This window comes from Leuciscus leuciscus, assembly GCF_965113295.1.
Source record: "Leuciscus leuciscus genome assembly, chromosome: 21".
Classification (NCBI taxonomy): Eukaryota; Metazoa; Chordata; class Actinopteri; order Cypriniformes; family Leuciscidae; genus Leuciscus; species Leuciscus leuciscus.
In genome coordinates this window covers 28018714-28036224 of record NC_138745.1, presented here as the reverse complement: position 1 = coordinate 28036224, position 17511 = coordinate 28018714, and the positions used below count along the sequence as shown (strand labels likewise).

Below are 17511 nucleotides of genomic sequence, written 5' to 3'. Positions count from 1 at the left end.
GAATAGAATAGCGGACCTGTACTAAGAATCTGTTACATTTACATTTATGCATATTAATGTGTATTCCAGTTGTTCAAGTTACATTTTAAATGTTTAATGTTACAGTAGTTACAGGTATGTTACTTGTCACTATTGGGATACCAGTAGCAAATAAATAAATACTAGACTAATTCCAAAAAGATACTAGTCACTATTCGATAACTTACTATTAGTTGCAAATAATAGTAAAAATAGCCTAATAAAATAAATAAATAAAAATACTAGTAACAAAAATATTTGAAGGTTTTATAATAAATTAAGTAATAATAAATAGAAGTATAATATAATACATATAAAGTGGATATTTGGTTCAGATCGTAAATGCTTTGGAAAAACACTAGGCTTAAGATCTTAAGATAACGCGTCATCTATATAATACGTGCTCCATCTGGTTTGCTCTTATGTGTGTCCAGCTTACTGAAACACTGTGAGACAAATGCTTTGTAATAAACTAGGCAGTGGGACAAGAGTGGGATAGCGTAACATCTTGTACTCTCTGAAGTGTTTTGGTGCTTGGACACGCCCACCCACTCGCTGATTGGTGGATGCTCTTTTGATTGGTGACACAGTATCCAATCAGGACACGGTCACATGGCTGTAATGTTTTCCAGCAGGTTGCGTAACAGTCTTGCACGTGTTTTTCAATGCGAGTCTCAGAGTAACTTTAGAACCGTTCAGAAAAGAGCCTGTAATTGAGCTTTTGAAAGAGCCAAAAACGTGCTTTTAACCATAGCCATATATATTTGTGTGAGTGTTTTATTATAAATATGTTTGAATTATATCCCTATAAATAATATTTAGTGTAACATAATAAATATTACCACAGTTTTTTTGTTTGTTACATTTTTCATTTGGCTTTTAGTTTTCCAGATACATACCAGTCAAAAGCTTCGACCTACTACTACTTCTTTATTATACTATAAAACGGGATTATGGTAATAATTATGGTTTTAAAATGATAAACTAAACAAAACGATACTTGCATTCAACGTAGTAACTCCACAGACGAATATTATTGAATGGTTGTGGACAGAAGTGTTTGTTTAGAGTTAGATTTATTTGCTAACGAGGACATCTAGTGGTCATTGATATGAATAGCAGGCACTAACATGAGCAGGAAAAGAAACCTGTTTGCAACACGGATCAAGTTTGTGCCATTTTTTGTGATGTGCTCTGATGAGACATTTTTTTTTTCACAAGCCTGTCTGTTTTATTCCTCTGTATAATATGAAAATACACAGGGCAATGTCTTGATCCACAGTGCTAAAAAAATTCCTCCAACTAATGCTTTAAGCTCAAAATCGTATGTGCTTATTCCGTACTTACAGACTCTCCTTTGCTTACACTGATTAATGGAAAACAGCTATTTTGGCAGACATGTTTACCATTGTACCATTTAGCATGTCTATAAGCTTAAACATCAGGACTTTCTCAGTAACAGTAACTACACGTCTCATGCCATGATGAATCAAGTGACTGGGAGGAAAAGCACTTTGCGGAGATTATAAACATGGACATGAACTGTTTCAAATCAACATTAAAAATGATATACAACTGCATTTATATTTACAGTGCTATGCATAAGTTTAGACACCCATGCTAAAGTTGACTAAAAAGAGGAATAAAAAAATCATCTTTTGGAAATTGAACTTAATACCTTAATTAAAAAAAATAGGAAAAATCCAACCTTTAAGGACACCAATTTTCTTTGTGAATGAATAATGTGTCGTAAATAAATAAATGTTCTTCCTTAAAATACAGGGTGCATAAGTCTGGACACCCCTATGTTAAATTCCCATAGAGGCAGGCAGATTTTTATTTTTAAAGATCAGTTATTTCCTGGATCCAGGATACTATGCATCCTGATAAAGTTCCCTTGGCCTTTGGAATTAAAATAGCCCCACATCATCACATAGCCTTCACCATACCTAGAGATTGGCATGGAGTACTTTCCATAAGATAATCTCTCAATGCAAATCAAACCAGCTATTAGGCTAACTGAAATAAAACTATGCCAATCTCTAGGTATGGTGAAGGCTATGTGATGATGTGGGGCTATTTTAATTCCAAAGGCCAAGGGAACTTTATCAGGATGCATAGTATCCTGGATCCATGAAGTAACTGGCCTTTAAAAATAAAAATCTGCCTGCCTCTATGGGAATTTAACATAGGGGTGTCCAGACTTATGCACCCTGTATTTTAAGGAAGAACATTTATTTATTTACGATACATTATTCATTCACAAAGAAAATTGGTGTCCTTAAAGGTTGGATTTTTCCTAATTTTTTAAATTAAGGCATTAAGTTCAATTTCCAAAAGATGATTTTTTTTATTCCTCTTTTTAGTCAACTTTAGCATGGGTGTCTAAACTTATGCATAGCACTGTATATGTCTGAAGGTTTTTTAGGCTTATGCATAATTCGACAAATAGTTAGTAGACAAATGTGCCTACATATCAATGTTTTTGCAAATAAAAGTTTGTTGTCAATATATATTTGAAGGCAATATATGCCTAACCCATATATTACAATGCTTCTAGCCCTACAATCTTAAGTGAAATGTTTGTGTTCTTAAAATACTAATCTTGTTCTTTAAAAGATTATTTGAAACCATCAGTGGCTTAACATTTGTCTGAAAAGTCTGGCAACAAGGTGGGACACAATTCATTACTTTTATATGGCACTGCTCTTCTCTCTCTCTCTCTCTCTCTCTCTCTCTCTCTCTCTTTCGTTCCACAGCCTTGTGTGCTTCCCTCTACCCAGTTGGTCTGCTCTGGCTGCTTTTTTTTGCAAGGTTTCTTTTCTTTTCAATTTGTCCTTTTTGTTGTTTTCATTTCACCCCACCCTCTTGGATGCATCCATGCTCCTCCCTCTGTCCTCCTCCTTTCCTGCACTTTTTTCCCTGGCTCCTCATGGCATGCTGAGTTTGGGAGTGCAGAAGGGAGATGTCTTAAAAACACTGACAGGCGATAAGACTCTCAGAGAGACCGAACAGTGCAGCCCAGTCAACGCAAGCATCCTCAGTGCATCCCGTGGACCCTCAGGTTTGGACCTGCCAAGATAAAGGTAGGGGATGTTCAGTAGGATGTTTTAAGTTAGAACTTTACAATAATACTGCATGTCTTTTCATTTTTGTAAATAGGGGCTGTTTATCTTTGAAAAAAGATATCACATGGTTACACGTAACGGCAAGTGCAACAGTGTGTAAAACCTTTTCCAGATGGCAGGGAAACTGAATCCTGATGCAAAACAATATGCCCCGATTTATCTGTGTTTTTAACTTGTTACTGTCTGACTTATCAATGCACCGTGTAAGTGAATGAGTACATTATCAGATCATGAATGACAGGTAGTTATTTCACTTTATGAGTGTTGTTGGTTGCTCACATTGAATGTATACATAAGAGTGATATAAAAAAACATGTAGGTGTTCTCCACTATAATTGTGTTTTATTTTGAGACAATGTCAAGATGACTGTTAGATCCATCAAGCTTTGAAATGTACACATACATTTTAACAGCAGGTGCAAGGCGAAAGGACACAGCTGGGTTAAATGTTTTTGAATGTAACAACACTCTGGGTTTCATGTGGTTTTAATATTATAAAATAATGAAAACTAATTCATTTGGCTAGTGATGGATCCCACCCTATCCCCAAGGAAGATCTACTAAATCACGAGCAATGTAGGATCATTGCAAAATTTCATGGAGACAAAATAAATCATAAAATGTATTTTGATTATCCATGGAACGAGTAGCACTGCCACAGGGTGCAGGAACTCAATCTAGGACAGGAATTCTTGAGGCATGCCATCACAAAGTTCACATTGCCTCATTTCTTGCAACTGGGAGAGACAGTGGAAATATGACACTATGAAGATCAGTGCTACACCAGATGCTTTTAATCCCACCAAATGTTTCAAACTACATAGTAGAAGTTGTGTAACAGAGTTTTCTTGCATAATTTTACAGATTAAATGGCAGTGAGCAGAGGTTTATCAGGGAAGTCGCCAGTGCATGTTACTCCAGTCAATCCCCAGTAGATAAAAAGTCCTTCTGATTTTTTTTCTTTCACTTTGAAATACATCACACTATCATGGAAGTTTGTTTCTGCCAGGGAATAAAAATAAAAAAGGCAATTGTGACCTGATCATTTTTTCTCTCAGAATTGTGAGTTAATATCTCGCAATTCAGATTTTATAACTCACAATTGCAAGTTTATGGCTACCTCACTATTCTGAGAAATAAAGTCAGAATTGCGAGATATAATTTTTCCCCCTCTGTGAGAATTAAACTCGCAATTTTGAGAAATAGTAACAAATGCGAGAAATAAAGTCAGAATTATAAACTCGCAATTCTGACTTTCCTCAGAACAAATATATCGCAATTGTGAGTTATTAAGTCAAAATTGCAACATATAAATGTGCAATTCTAACTTTTCTCTCGCAATTTCGAGTTTAAATCTTGCAATTCTAAATGTATAACTTGCAATTGTGAGTTTATATAGAAAACAACTCAGAATTGCGAGATATAAACTCCAAATTCTGACATTTTGCTCGCAATTGTAAGCTTATGTCCCACAATTCTAACTTTTTTTTTATAGAATTGTAAAATATAGTAAATTCGTAACTGTGAGTTATAAAGTCTGAATTGTGAGATATAAACTTGAAATTCTGAGAAAAAAAATGTCCAGATCCTCTTCTTTTATTTTGTATCAGAAAAAAGCTTCCATACATTGTGGTTGCAAAATATAAGCTGAAGATGAGTGTTTTTCTTCAGTTCAGTGAACCATGGAGGATATCTAAGTTAAGGCACAGTGGCTTATATAGGTCAAGGGTGAAACTGACCTTAGTGTTTTGCCTCACAGACTTCAAAGTGACCGCACTGTAAGCTTTAATGTCATGGCCAGCACCAAATCCAGCAGTGTCTATTTCTAAGTTTAAAGTAATGGTATTTCAAAAAAATAATATACTAACAAAGTACTCTTATCATTTCTGCAGTGTATAGTATGTAGGCTACAATGTGCACTCATTCATATCCAGTGTGATGAACGAATGAATTTTCCCCTTATCCTCCTCCTTAAAAAAGAAAGAAAAAAAAGTGCAGACAATTGCTGGGGGTGAACTTCAACAATCCTGTCGGTTTGCAAACAAGGTATTGAATAACATCATGTACCTGTACCAACAAGTCTCCACCCTTTGTCTTGTATGGGAAGGGGATAGACAAGATTCCACCTTTTGATTGTTCGGTCATGGGCATTTATAGGTTAACAAATTGAATTAAAAGTAAAGCGACAAATTGTGGTTTCAATATATCATTGCCTTGTTATAAGCACAATCTCGGGCTGCCATCAAATGCAATGCCACCAAATACCAAGCTGAATAACATACTGTGTTTGGAATGGAATACTAACTTGCCAGCCAATTACTGAATACTAAGTATACATTGTATAATCATTCTATTTTACTAAAATACTCCTTAAAACTATGCATTGTGCAACAACACAACTTCTAAAAAGTAGTATACATTATCAGATCATGTTGAGTGGCACCCAGTTTTCATATTATAATAATTGTTAAAACATTGTTAAAAAAATAACTCAGTGGGACTGCAGGCCGTGGGAGTCTTTCCACAAGACTAATATACGAGTATGTTATTCTTTCAAAGAAAGTATGGAAAAATAAAGTATTTTTACACTCACATTACTTGAGCCCAGCTGTGTTTCAAGATCTTGCCTTTCCTGATAACACTAGCATCCAAATGAACTCAAGGAACTAATTAATTTAATTGTAAGTTCTGAAAGCAAAGAAAATTGTTGTTTTAATAAGATGGATGTTTATTTACTCTGTTGATAGACCATGTCATGTTCACTTTCATTCCCTGAGGTTCATTCAACTTCCTCTGAAGAAACTGTATTACAAAACAGCCGCAAAGAATAGGAAAGATTTTGGATGCGAGAATAACATGTTGGTCCAAACATGTACAGTAGGAAAGGATACATGTTACAGTAGATTGACCCTGGTATATGGGGTTTTTAAATGACTAGTGACAGAAGCATTCAGTGTGAGTATTCAGTATGTGGTTGAAAGTCGGCCACTGGGGAGCGTTTGGTCACACACCCAAACCCAAAGAATGGAGCCAGTACCTAATTTCTGTAGTCAAAGAGACCAAATTTACCCCAGTGATGAACTGTTTATGTTCAGCTGCTGACCTCAGACAGGAACATTTAGAAAAGAGTTACAGTGCACCTGGTGGGCCTCACCTTAAATATGATCCAGAACCAAACACCTACTGTAAGAATTGGCCGATTGTTATCCACACTGGATTCAGCAGAGACCACACTCTTGTTTTCCACTGAGAAAATCCTCCAAAGCCACACCTCGTAGTTTCCGACACGCCACTGCATGCCTGCGGAATTGTGTAGGGATGGCAAAAGGCACAATGCAGATTAGTAAATAGTTATTATGATCTGTTGTGATAACACAATGGGAATTTGTTATGACACCTTTCTGTTCGCAGTTTAGGTATGTGGGAACACGGAAATTCCTACATTATTTCTTTTTATCTTTTTGATATGGACCATGGTCCGAAATAAAAAATGAATGAATTATGATGTTCACCATGTAGTTTCAAAAAGGTGAAGTGTGAAATTCATGCATGTAAATGCGTCAGGCCGGAAACGCAAGCTTGTTTTGCATTTCGCTGCATTTCAAAGTTCAAGTCCGGTGAACTCTGACCTGCGAATTCGCATCACACAAAGATCAGTGACCAGTAGAAGATTGATACGTCACGGCATGACCTTACAGTGTCCATAGAAATTGAGTGTGCTCAAAGTCTAGTGTAATTGCTTGTCCAACCACTGGAAGACACCCTTGGGACACGTTTCTAACCCTCCCAGTTTTTTCAAACAGTAAAATGCAAGTTACTACATTTTGATTACAGTTTGAGGAGTCAAACATTTTGTTTTTGTTTTAAATCTTCTTCTTTTTTTTAAATGCACCAATGAATTGTTCAAAATATAACCAGCAGTGTGCATTTATAAGGTCAATTGTCAATTTATCTGAAGCTTCAATGGCAAAAACCGGATATGATATATGACTAAAGAAAGTAGTCGAATGTTTATGCATTTGACAGGGTTCAGGGACTCTTAGATGTTCTGAAAATGATGCGTGGTGTTCTCTGGAGAAGAAGGGTGAAAAAACTATCTTTACTTATGTAATACGTTTAAAAAAGGTCAGGGTAGATGTTGATTGAGCCAAGAAGAAGACTGGGCTTGAACTAAAAGAGGACTCAGTGATGTGCATGTAAACATGACCTCAAGACCCCAACATCCGCAGGAAGGAGAGGGATTCTCATGCCAGGATATCAGATGTGGGACTGTAAACATGGCTGCATGAAAAAGAGGATAACCAAGGACATAATATAAAGCAGGCATTTTGAATGGGCTGAATATGTTAATTTTCCCCCCAGTTATTTGAAGCCGAAAAGTCAGATGGCACCAGAAGAATCTACGAAAAAATTTGCTTTTGATGTCAGAGAAGTGGCCTTATATTTAAAGTATATTACGTAAGGGGAACACAACAACCAGAAAATGTAATCAAGCTGAAGCATTTGGTCTTGTATTACTAAAATACAGCATGTAATATTTACACTGGGATGCAAACAGTATATAGCACTATTTACACAGCATCTAATTTCCTTTACACAAGTCTCTGCCTATTTTCAAACACCAGTCTTATAGACATATAGTACAAAAAAGATGGTCAGATGACATACCCAGGTGAACACATCATAAGCTTATGGAGGATTAGACGTGCACAACCTCAAAGCACCGACCTAAAACTGCTTTGAACTTCAGACTAAATTGAGTGATCTGACCTTTTCTTACATTAAACATCACTCTAAAACACACACATACACGTAGAACAGAGGCTTCATCTCAGTGAGTTTATTAAACAGTGGGACATAGCACGTCATTCTTCAACCTCATGATTAGAGAAGGGTTACTGTGGTGTGGCGGGCTCCAAAAAAAGCTTATTCATCTCAGTATTATAGGCAGTCTATAGTTTTAAATACTTTATAGCATGTTGGATTGTGCATAGTCAAGATGCTGTATGGGCGGAATCGTGTGAGTATGTAGTACACGACTCAATTAAACACAAAAAAAGAAAAGATAAGAATGAAACATGTTTACGCTGATACTAATTATATTATCCATGCATTCTACATAGATCAAACACTTTGCACTACAATCTCTACAAAAGATTATTAAACAATATCAATGATCTCAAACCATGAAACCACAGGCATGTTTATGTGCCACTATGTGAGCTACTGTGCAATTATTTAGTGTCATTATCTGTAGTGCTGCAACACTGCACAGCTGGACACAGCAAAACTAATATGATGACAGTCTGTTGGACTAAAGTAGGATTTTCTCTGTTACATTGTGTAATCTGTGCGCAAATCAAGTTCTACTTCATAAACATCATTATATATTTTGTTTATTGTTGATCTCGTTATCATTGTTCCACACTGGGATATTGAGTCAGTGTCACACACCCGAAAAAAAATGAACTAAAATTAAATTTTAAATAAGATTTTCTACTTTTGGACCTCAAGGTAACACTTTATTTTGATGGTTCCCTTTTGCCATTCTGTTGACTAAGTAACGCTGCAACTACAAGTCAACTAACTCTTATTAGAGTGTTAGTAGACTGTCTGCTTAATGTCTGCAAACTCTGTATTGTGATGCTCCGCAACAGTACAAGTACATATCTTATTCTACTAACCCTACCCCTAACAGTCTACTAATACTCAACCAATACACTAATGAGAGTTAGTTGACATGTAGTTGAAACCATTACTTATTGTCAACAGAATGTCAAAAGTTCACTTTGGGCGTGTCCGAATCCACTTTTGCTAGTGGTCGGCGTGCCAGGCGCATGGTCTAAAAGGGTTGTCCCTATTCTCATAATGAGTAGCCTAAAGGGGGTGTTTTGGGATTTACGTGTGTTAAACCAATTCAGAGTCTCATCTCCCATTCCCACATGCCAGTTGCGCTCGCGCCATGGCAGATTCGCTAGTTTGATAGTGGAAAGACGGAACGCGTCTTCCAGAGCGCAAACGGAACTGCTCTTGCGCGAGGTAGAAGTGCGCAAGCAGATCATCTGGGACAAGTCGGATTCCACCATATCTTTATGTACACAATAATAATCTTTTAGATTGTAATCCTTTTATTTTAAATATTTGGCATGTTTGTGCTGCTGCACGTCCCTGTATGTTTAATAAGCAGAGTGTATGCGCGTCGTGGACCCGCCTATAGGCGCACATTACTAACGCGCTCATTAAATAAAAAAAAATATTGTGCTATCGACTTTGGACCAGGTTTCAGTTGGTCAATGGCGCAGTCTATTTCATATACTGTCTATGATTTCTGATATGATAAAATAGCAACGCGCTAACAATGCGCCTGAATACACCTAGTTTTCAGACCAGCACGCCCATGGGCGCACAAATGGGCGCAAAAGCATTTGGTATTTAAACAACATGGCGCAGGAGTGAAAATGATAACTGCGTCAGACTGAAACTAGCAAAAAAAGATTTGCGTTGCGCTTGTAAAAAAAGATTTGCGTTGCAGGTGTAAGATAGGGCCCTAATTGGGTATAGTTGTTTGTTGTACAAACTTTTTTATAAAAGAATGTTGATGCAGTATTTGTAGTCTGTCATAAGTAGATGTGTTTTGATTCTCAACACAGTAAGCTTTTGGAGCTCATGCTGGCCTTGACCAGTACTTTTATGGGTTGTTAAGTGTTTTGAATAGCTGAGCATTTCCTCGCAAAGTATGTGGAATTTTAATCAACTTTGTGGGAGTTTTCAGTGAAAAACAAACTTAAGCAAAAAACACTTTTGCTAGTTGGACAGCTAGCAATAAAGGGAACACCAAATAATGATGCAGAGAGAACTGCATGCATATAAAGGCCTTGGAGTTGATCACATCTGATTGTCATATCTACTCAAAGCTATTTACTGTGACAATATTAACGAAATAAATAATGATATAATTGATAAGAGAAGGAATTAATTGACAAAGAGACAAGAGTGACTAAACTTAGCCATAAACCTGAACAGATACATCAAAAATAAATAATTAAACTAACAAACACCCTACTTTATATAAATTAGAGTATATTACTGACTAAATAGCAGCATTTAACTAAATATTTCAGTCTGGCAATGAAAGCAAATGCCCCTGCAAAGATCCAAATTAACCATCTGAAAATGATTTTAAATCACTTGTCAACACTACATACAAGAGAGAAAGTGGACGATTATTGTAATTTGTATGTGTGCAAATGTGATATAAAAACCAGCAAAGTATACTTGCTATAAAAAGGAGCTTGTTACTGGAAAATCTTCCAATACCAACAGACTAAAGAAAGATGGAGACTGGCCTTAAAATACTTTCTTTTCAGTTTAAGTGAATTTTTGGCTCATGTCTTGCTTCATTATGTGTAATATTTTCTGCTCATGACTGATCATTAGATGCCTTTCTGCCTCATGGTTTGAAAAGGCAGAAAACAAGGCGAATTGATTTTTCTGTGTACTGCCCTAAGAAGGAAAAAATATCAGATTTATAGTTTCATCTGAACATCAAGTACTGTATGATTGCCAATTTAAAATTGGACAACACATTCCAATGAATCTTGTCATTGGTTTCATAACTTTTCAGACTATGTTTTCTTATAACACAGATAATTATTTAAATTTTTTTTACAAACTGTTACAAGAGCCTTTCATTAGCTTTCATCACCTGATTGTTGTTTATGAAATTCCATAATGGTGGTCTGATTTATACATAGCTTTAACCCAAAACTATTTTGTTGTTGCTTTCATCAGTCAAATGCTAGAGGTTGAATAACATAGCTGTCCCTTTGCAGATACATGATAACACACAGCAGGGATGGTACTAAATCTGTCATGTTATAACAGTCTCCTATCATGACCCTACCAAACAGCAAAAGGCCAAAACATGTGAGACTGTACATACAATCCTAACCTAATATGAGTGTGCAGGGATTAATAATTATGCTCAGAGAAAAATTCTTTTTTAATTAAGTGTTCCAAATCAATTAGCATATTTTGCATTAATATTAATTATTGTAATGAACTGCAATTTTATTTAAAGGGTAGTCCACATTCATAGTCGAAAACAGGCAAAAGTTGTAAACACTGGATAATCACCCCAAACAATAAAAGGGTCAAAGGCAAAAACAGAGGAAACCAAGAAAAGGAAAAAAAAACCAAGGAACCAGGAGAATGCTCAGAATTGCAGTGTCACACTAGACAGGGCTTTGCTATGAATGACTGAGATAACCAGGCTTATATAGGGTGAGGTAATGAGCTAATAAGAAACAGCTGTAAATAATCATGATGATTAGGCCGGGCAATGAACTATGGGAAATGAAGTCCATGTAAGAATAACAATCGTCCAGGGTGGAGTGCCCTCTGGTGGCAATCAAGGGCACTCTAACTGGTGACTGACACACTTAAAAATCAGGGGTGAATCTAGAAAATGATTTATAGGGTGGCAAAGTGGTGGCATGAGGACGGAGGGGTGGCAACACCAAAGCAAGCGGCCAAGCGCTCAGTTTTTTTGGATTTATGGCCTGACATACACATTCCTGTTCAAGAATATGTGAAACAGGTGCATTACTACAAATCATCTATACTGTTAAAATTTTTTTTTAACACACACACACACACACACACACACACACACACACACACACACACACACACACACACACACACACACACACACACACACACACACACACACACACACACACACACACACACACACACACACACACACACACACACACACACACACACACACACACACACACACACACAATACATATACAGAACACCCACTGTTAATATTATTAAAGAACATATGCAAATTGAACAGGAACATCGATGGAACATCATGTAGACTGAACTAAAATACTAAAATAAATGACAAAAACTACTAAATATAATTGAAGTTTGAGTCTGCCAGTTTTCAACTTTTATCCAAATGATGTGTTAATTGTTGTCTCAGATGCTGGTGTCAAACTTGGTACTGCTGGGGGTGGTGTTTGCCAAATGGGCCGAGCCGTACATTACACAAAATCGAGACGCAGAACAAGACCCATATGAGCCCAGAGATAATCAGAGATCCACAGAATACTACAGAGATGGAAGGTACTTACTGATCAATCCATCCATCCATCCATCTATCTATCTATCTATCTATCTATCCATCCATCATTATTTTCTCCTGTGATTCTAGTGGAACAGAGTGCAGGCGATGCTGTGACCCTGCCGAGGAGCCCCCTCAGTATGCCAGTCCACAATACCAGATTGTGCCACAGATAAACATCACCATTCTAAAAGGTACAAACCATCAAAATATACTTTAAATGTTCAGCTTTGGGGGATTGTTTTGTTGCTGTATACAAATCACAAGTTAAATATCTTCCATTTTAAAGATAAAAAGGAACATAAGGCTTACATTTACAGAACAACTCACATAATCTGTTGACTGTCTTTGTATACAATTGTTTGGATAAACGTCAATCTTAGTTCAATATCTCACTGTCGGTAAATTATATAGGCCAGGCCTGGTTAAACACAGGATGCTTCTGTGGGCTGGAAAACATGCACCAAAAAGTTCAAACCACCACAGAAAGCGACTTTATGATCCAAACGGTCACAAACAACAGAAGAAAAATGGCTGTGAGATTGGCGCCATCTTCTATTCAACGCTCCAGTCTTCACTCCGCACAAACAAGTCTATTATGTCATTTGAAAACCATAATTTTTTTATTATTTGAGGTTTAATAAAACACCCTCCAAAGCTTAACCTAAACACAAAGTTTCAGGAAGTGAGACATGATAAATCAGAGATAAAGAATGTAAAAGACCTTTTTAATGATGCTTGTTAAAACTATGAAACAAACTGAACTTGTCTACGATTCAATGCTACATTCCTTCCCTTACAGGGGAAAAGGGAGACACTGGTGGGCGAGGGCCCTATGGGAAATCGGGTAAGTCAGGGCAAACCGGACCCCGAGGGCCCCATGGCGTAAAGGGAACCAAGGGCAGCATCGGTTCCCCCGGAGAAGCCTGTAAGTCTTACTACGCTGCCTTTTCCGTGGGCCGCAAGAAGGCCCTGCACAGTAACGATTACTACCAGACCATGATCTTCGACACAGAGTTCGTCAACCTGTACGGACACTTCAACATGTTCACGGGCAAGTTCTTCTGCTATGTCCCCGGCATCTATTTCTTCAGCCTAAACGCGCACACCTGGAACCAGAAGGAAACGTACATGCACGTGATGAAGAACGAGCAGGAGATGGCCATCCTGTACGCCCAGCCCAGCGATCGCTCCATCATGCAGAGCCAGAGCCTCATGCTGGAGCTGGAGAGGGACGATCAGGTGTGGGTCCGCCTCTATAAGGGCGAGAGAGAGAACGCTGTGTTCAGTGATGACTTTGACACCTACATCACGTTTAGCGGTCACCTTATCAAAGCTAAGTCAGAAGGTTGAGCAGGGCAAAAATTATGGACAGCAAAGATTTATGTAACATGTATTAAATTAGATAGTTATTCTGAGTCTAGTTATTCTTTTTGGTCTTACATGGTACCTGAGGAGAAACTTATGATTTAACTTTATGATCCAGTCTTGTGTGTCTTACCATTTAACTCTGTTACAGATATTGGTGCTATTTGACAAACTTGGTAAAGGTTATTGTTACAATGGTTATTGCTACAATGTTACAATATGCTGTTGTGTTTGTAATTTTGGATATTTTGCACAAGAGTTCACATTGGTGCCTTTTTAATGTGTAGATACATCAGAAATAATTTAACAGATTACTACAAATTATTATATTATATCTGGCAATAAGTAATTATTTAAGTGGGACTACAAAATAGAAAGTGGTGCAACAAAAAAAACTGGTGTTACAAAAAATATTATAATGAGTATATTATTATAAATATTGTAAATTAGGATTCATTTAAGAAACATAATGCAATTTCAGTTTAACATTTAAATCACTAAATCAGAAAAGACGGCGAAGTACATAGTACTCAGAAAAGTTCAAACAATACCAAATAATTTATGAAATATTTTTATAATGTACAGTATTATAGAATGAGAAAATGTGGGATACACACCATGCTGCAGACAACTAGAGTAACTCAATGATCAATGACAAAACACCTTGATGGTGTCTCTGAATGTACTTTATTATAAATGTTACATTTGTATAAATGGATGCACCGGTAAGACTTCGTAATCATATCATGTATAAGCAGCAATATTATGGATTTGATTATATTCATATGATATATTATTCCTATATGTGTTTTACTTTAAAAAAAATCTGGTTCTGTCTTGGATAAGGTCTCTGTAAAATAACAATAATATGAACTGAGCTATGAGCTCATTATTTTAAAAGCTTTTGAAATAACCAGGTTACTGTGATCAACAGCAAGTTCCTAAAAAAAAGATTAACAGGAGCTTCAGCAGGAAGTACATTCATTATTATTGTTAATCTGTAAATGTTGTGTTCATTGTCATTAAACGAAACAGCTCCTTAATCCAACAAGACAATATTAAAGAGTTTAGTAACCTCAGTGTCAAATTTTATGATTATGCTATATGTCTGTAGTTGTTCAGGTCAGACCAAATATAGAAGATAGATGGGGTAACCAACTTTGGAAACATGTTTAGTAACATTTTGTCGGATTTGGAGACCCTGCTGTACTTCTTCAGCTGTTCACTTCAGAGCAGAGGAGATAGGACATAACAAAAGCACTTCTGTGTGAAATATCACTCTAAGATCTCTGCTTAGACAAACATAGCTACTTGTCGCCATCTAGTGGTGTAGTCGTAAAGGACTTCAAGGGCTAGATACTTCAAATATGAAAATGATGTCATCATTTAATCACTCTCATGTTGCTCCAAACCTGTATGATTATTCTGTGGGACATAAAGGAAGATTTTTTTTTTTTTTTTTCATTCAGTTGGAAGTCAATAACCAAAGCTTTGGTTACCAACATTCTATAAAATAAATATCTATAAGAAAGTCATATACGTAGGTTTGGAATGACATGAAGGTGAGTAAATAATGACAGAACTGTATTTTTTTTGGGTGACCTATCCCTATAATATTGAAAAATCTTAAAAGAGAAATTTTAAAACATTTCCATAATTATGATAATAATAATTATTGAATTAGTAATTAAAATATATTCATTTCTGATATGTAAAATTGCTTGTACATGATTTGTAATACTTACCATACAATGACCAAAATATATCAAATTAAATATATTTAATTGCGACAGCCAATTGTATTGACCTTTAAAACTGTATGGCATTCAAGAGAGTTTAAGTTTAAATTAATATTAAAATGTCTGATTAAAAGAATAGAGAGTATGACACAATGACATATGATACTATTTTTTCTATGATACATTCTTGGCCTTTTTGGAATTTTCAGAATAAATCACCATCCATTCCTTTTATATAAAACAAAAGCTTGAAATAGAATATAGAAAATATGGGGGTTGGAATGACACTGGGGATGAGCAAATGATGACAAAATGTTCATTTTTGGGCAATCTAATCCTAAACATTCATTTACATTTACATTTATTCATTTAGCTGACGCTTTTTATCCAAAGCGACTTACAATTGCTATATATGTCAGAGGTCGCACGCCTCTGGAGCAACTAGGGGTTAAGTGTCTTGCTCAGGGACACATTGGTGTCTCACAGTGGATTCGAACCCGGGTCTCTCACACCAAAGGCATGTGTCTTATCCACTGCGCCACTACCACCCACTATGGCAAGATGGACCACCCACATTCAGCAACAGCAAGTCTTGGCCGGCCTTGTGATTAAACTTGATCTGTGTTCTCTGTTTCCCACAGTTTTATCCCCTGGAATAAATCATGTTTTCAGTATAAATGAGGAAGCTACTGAATTTCCAGCACTCACTCCCCTGAAAACCCTTTTACTTTTACTGTCCATCTTGCTGGTGGTGAGGCACTTAACGTAATTAATTACAGTTTATATTGTACACAACAGTTTGATCCCTTCTCTGATACAACTATGTGAGTAAATAAGTTTCCGGGATATTTTCGATTGCTCTCCGTACGGGAATTTATGTGGTCATTCAAAATGAATAGAATTAATTTGAGATAATGATCTGAATACGGCAGAGAAAAAATATTGTATCAAGAGTCAGCAGCCACCCAAGAAGGACCCATCGAGATCATTTTAAATTCAATTTTCAATCTAGCCAATAGCAGGGCTATTTTGTCTACAAAAACTACAGCCATCAGGTCCTAGTCTGATTGCGGCTATAAAATGCATCGACAGGCAATGGATTCAAAGTTTGCCCTGCCCATTAAAAAGCACTGGGGTAAAATGCTGATGATGTGTGCTGCACTTGTGATGGCTCTTTATCTGGATGGGCCATCAGATGCTGCTGAGAAGGAGGGGGTGGAGGGGTGTTTACTCAGCAGGCACACACTCTTTCTGTGCACTCAACTGAACAGCCCACTTGCTTTTGCTTTTAAAGCGCTTTTAAGGTGTCATCCGAGAGTGCTTTTCTTTTAAGCCAGTTAAGCTAACACTCAGTGTGCCACAAGTCACAGTTTCAGTGTCATTGTGTGAAAGAGAAACTGCGAGAGTGTGAAATGTGACTTTTTGCTAACTGCTAATTTCTGATTTTGTTGTCGAACTATTAGGCTATTTTATTTTACACAATTGTTTTATTTGTTAATAACTCTAACTGCGCTATTGTTATTTTAATTTTATGTTACCTATTGCCGATATAACTTTGAAAGGCACAAGCTGTGTCTGAAATCGCTCCCTATCCACTATATAGTGCACTATTTAGGGTGTCGGCCATTTTGTAGTGGTGTCCGAATTCTGAGTGAACGACATCATTCCCTACATTCGTTCACTACTTTTACCCACAATCCTCTCTGAATTCGAGTGTACATCCGATGTACACGATAAGGCGATAGAGCGCGAATGAAAAATAAATATGGCGGACGGCAACAATGTCACCATGGCAACGGCGTACGCGAGATAGAAAACAATCATTTGAAGGACACTGACTGGAAACCCCGCGAAAGTAATGTTTGAAGTAATGAAAGTAATGTTTAAATAACGGAGGTTTTTTAACAGAGGATTTTTTTTTGGACAGTTTTATGCATTTATTTATATACATACCATTATATCTATATTTGAATAAACAAATGTGTTGTGTAGTGTTTTGTTCTCTTTTATTTTCACATATAAATGTAAAAAGTAAATAAATATGACAAGCAAGTCTTTTTTTATTTTTTTTTTATAAATAACGCAATAAACGTGAAAAATACATACACACAATTCA

General features: G+C 36.5%; 1 protein-coding gene across 1 annotated transcript; it reads left to right on the top strand.

Annotated features, from left to right (window-relative positions):
- Window positions 1–2937: 2937 nt before the first annotated feature.
- c1qtnf1 (C1q and TNF related 1) lies at window positions 2938–14735 on the top strand. The gene is made up of 4 exons (XM_082153012.1): window positions 2938–3104; window positions 12148–12290; window positions 12379–12482; window positions 13091–14735. Exons 2-4 carry the CDS (start codon window positions 12148–12150, stop codon window positions 13639–13641), a joined length of 798 nt encoding a protein of 265 aa, XP_082009138.1. The 5' UTR covers window positions 2938–3104; the 3' UTR covers window positions 13642–14735.
- The last annotated feature ends 2776 nt before the right edge of the window (window positions 14736–17511 follow it).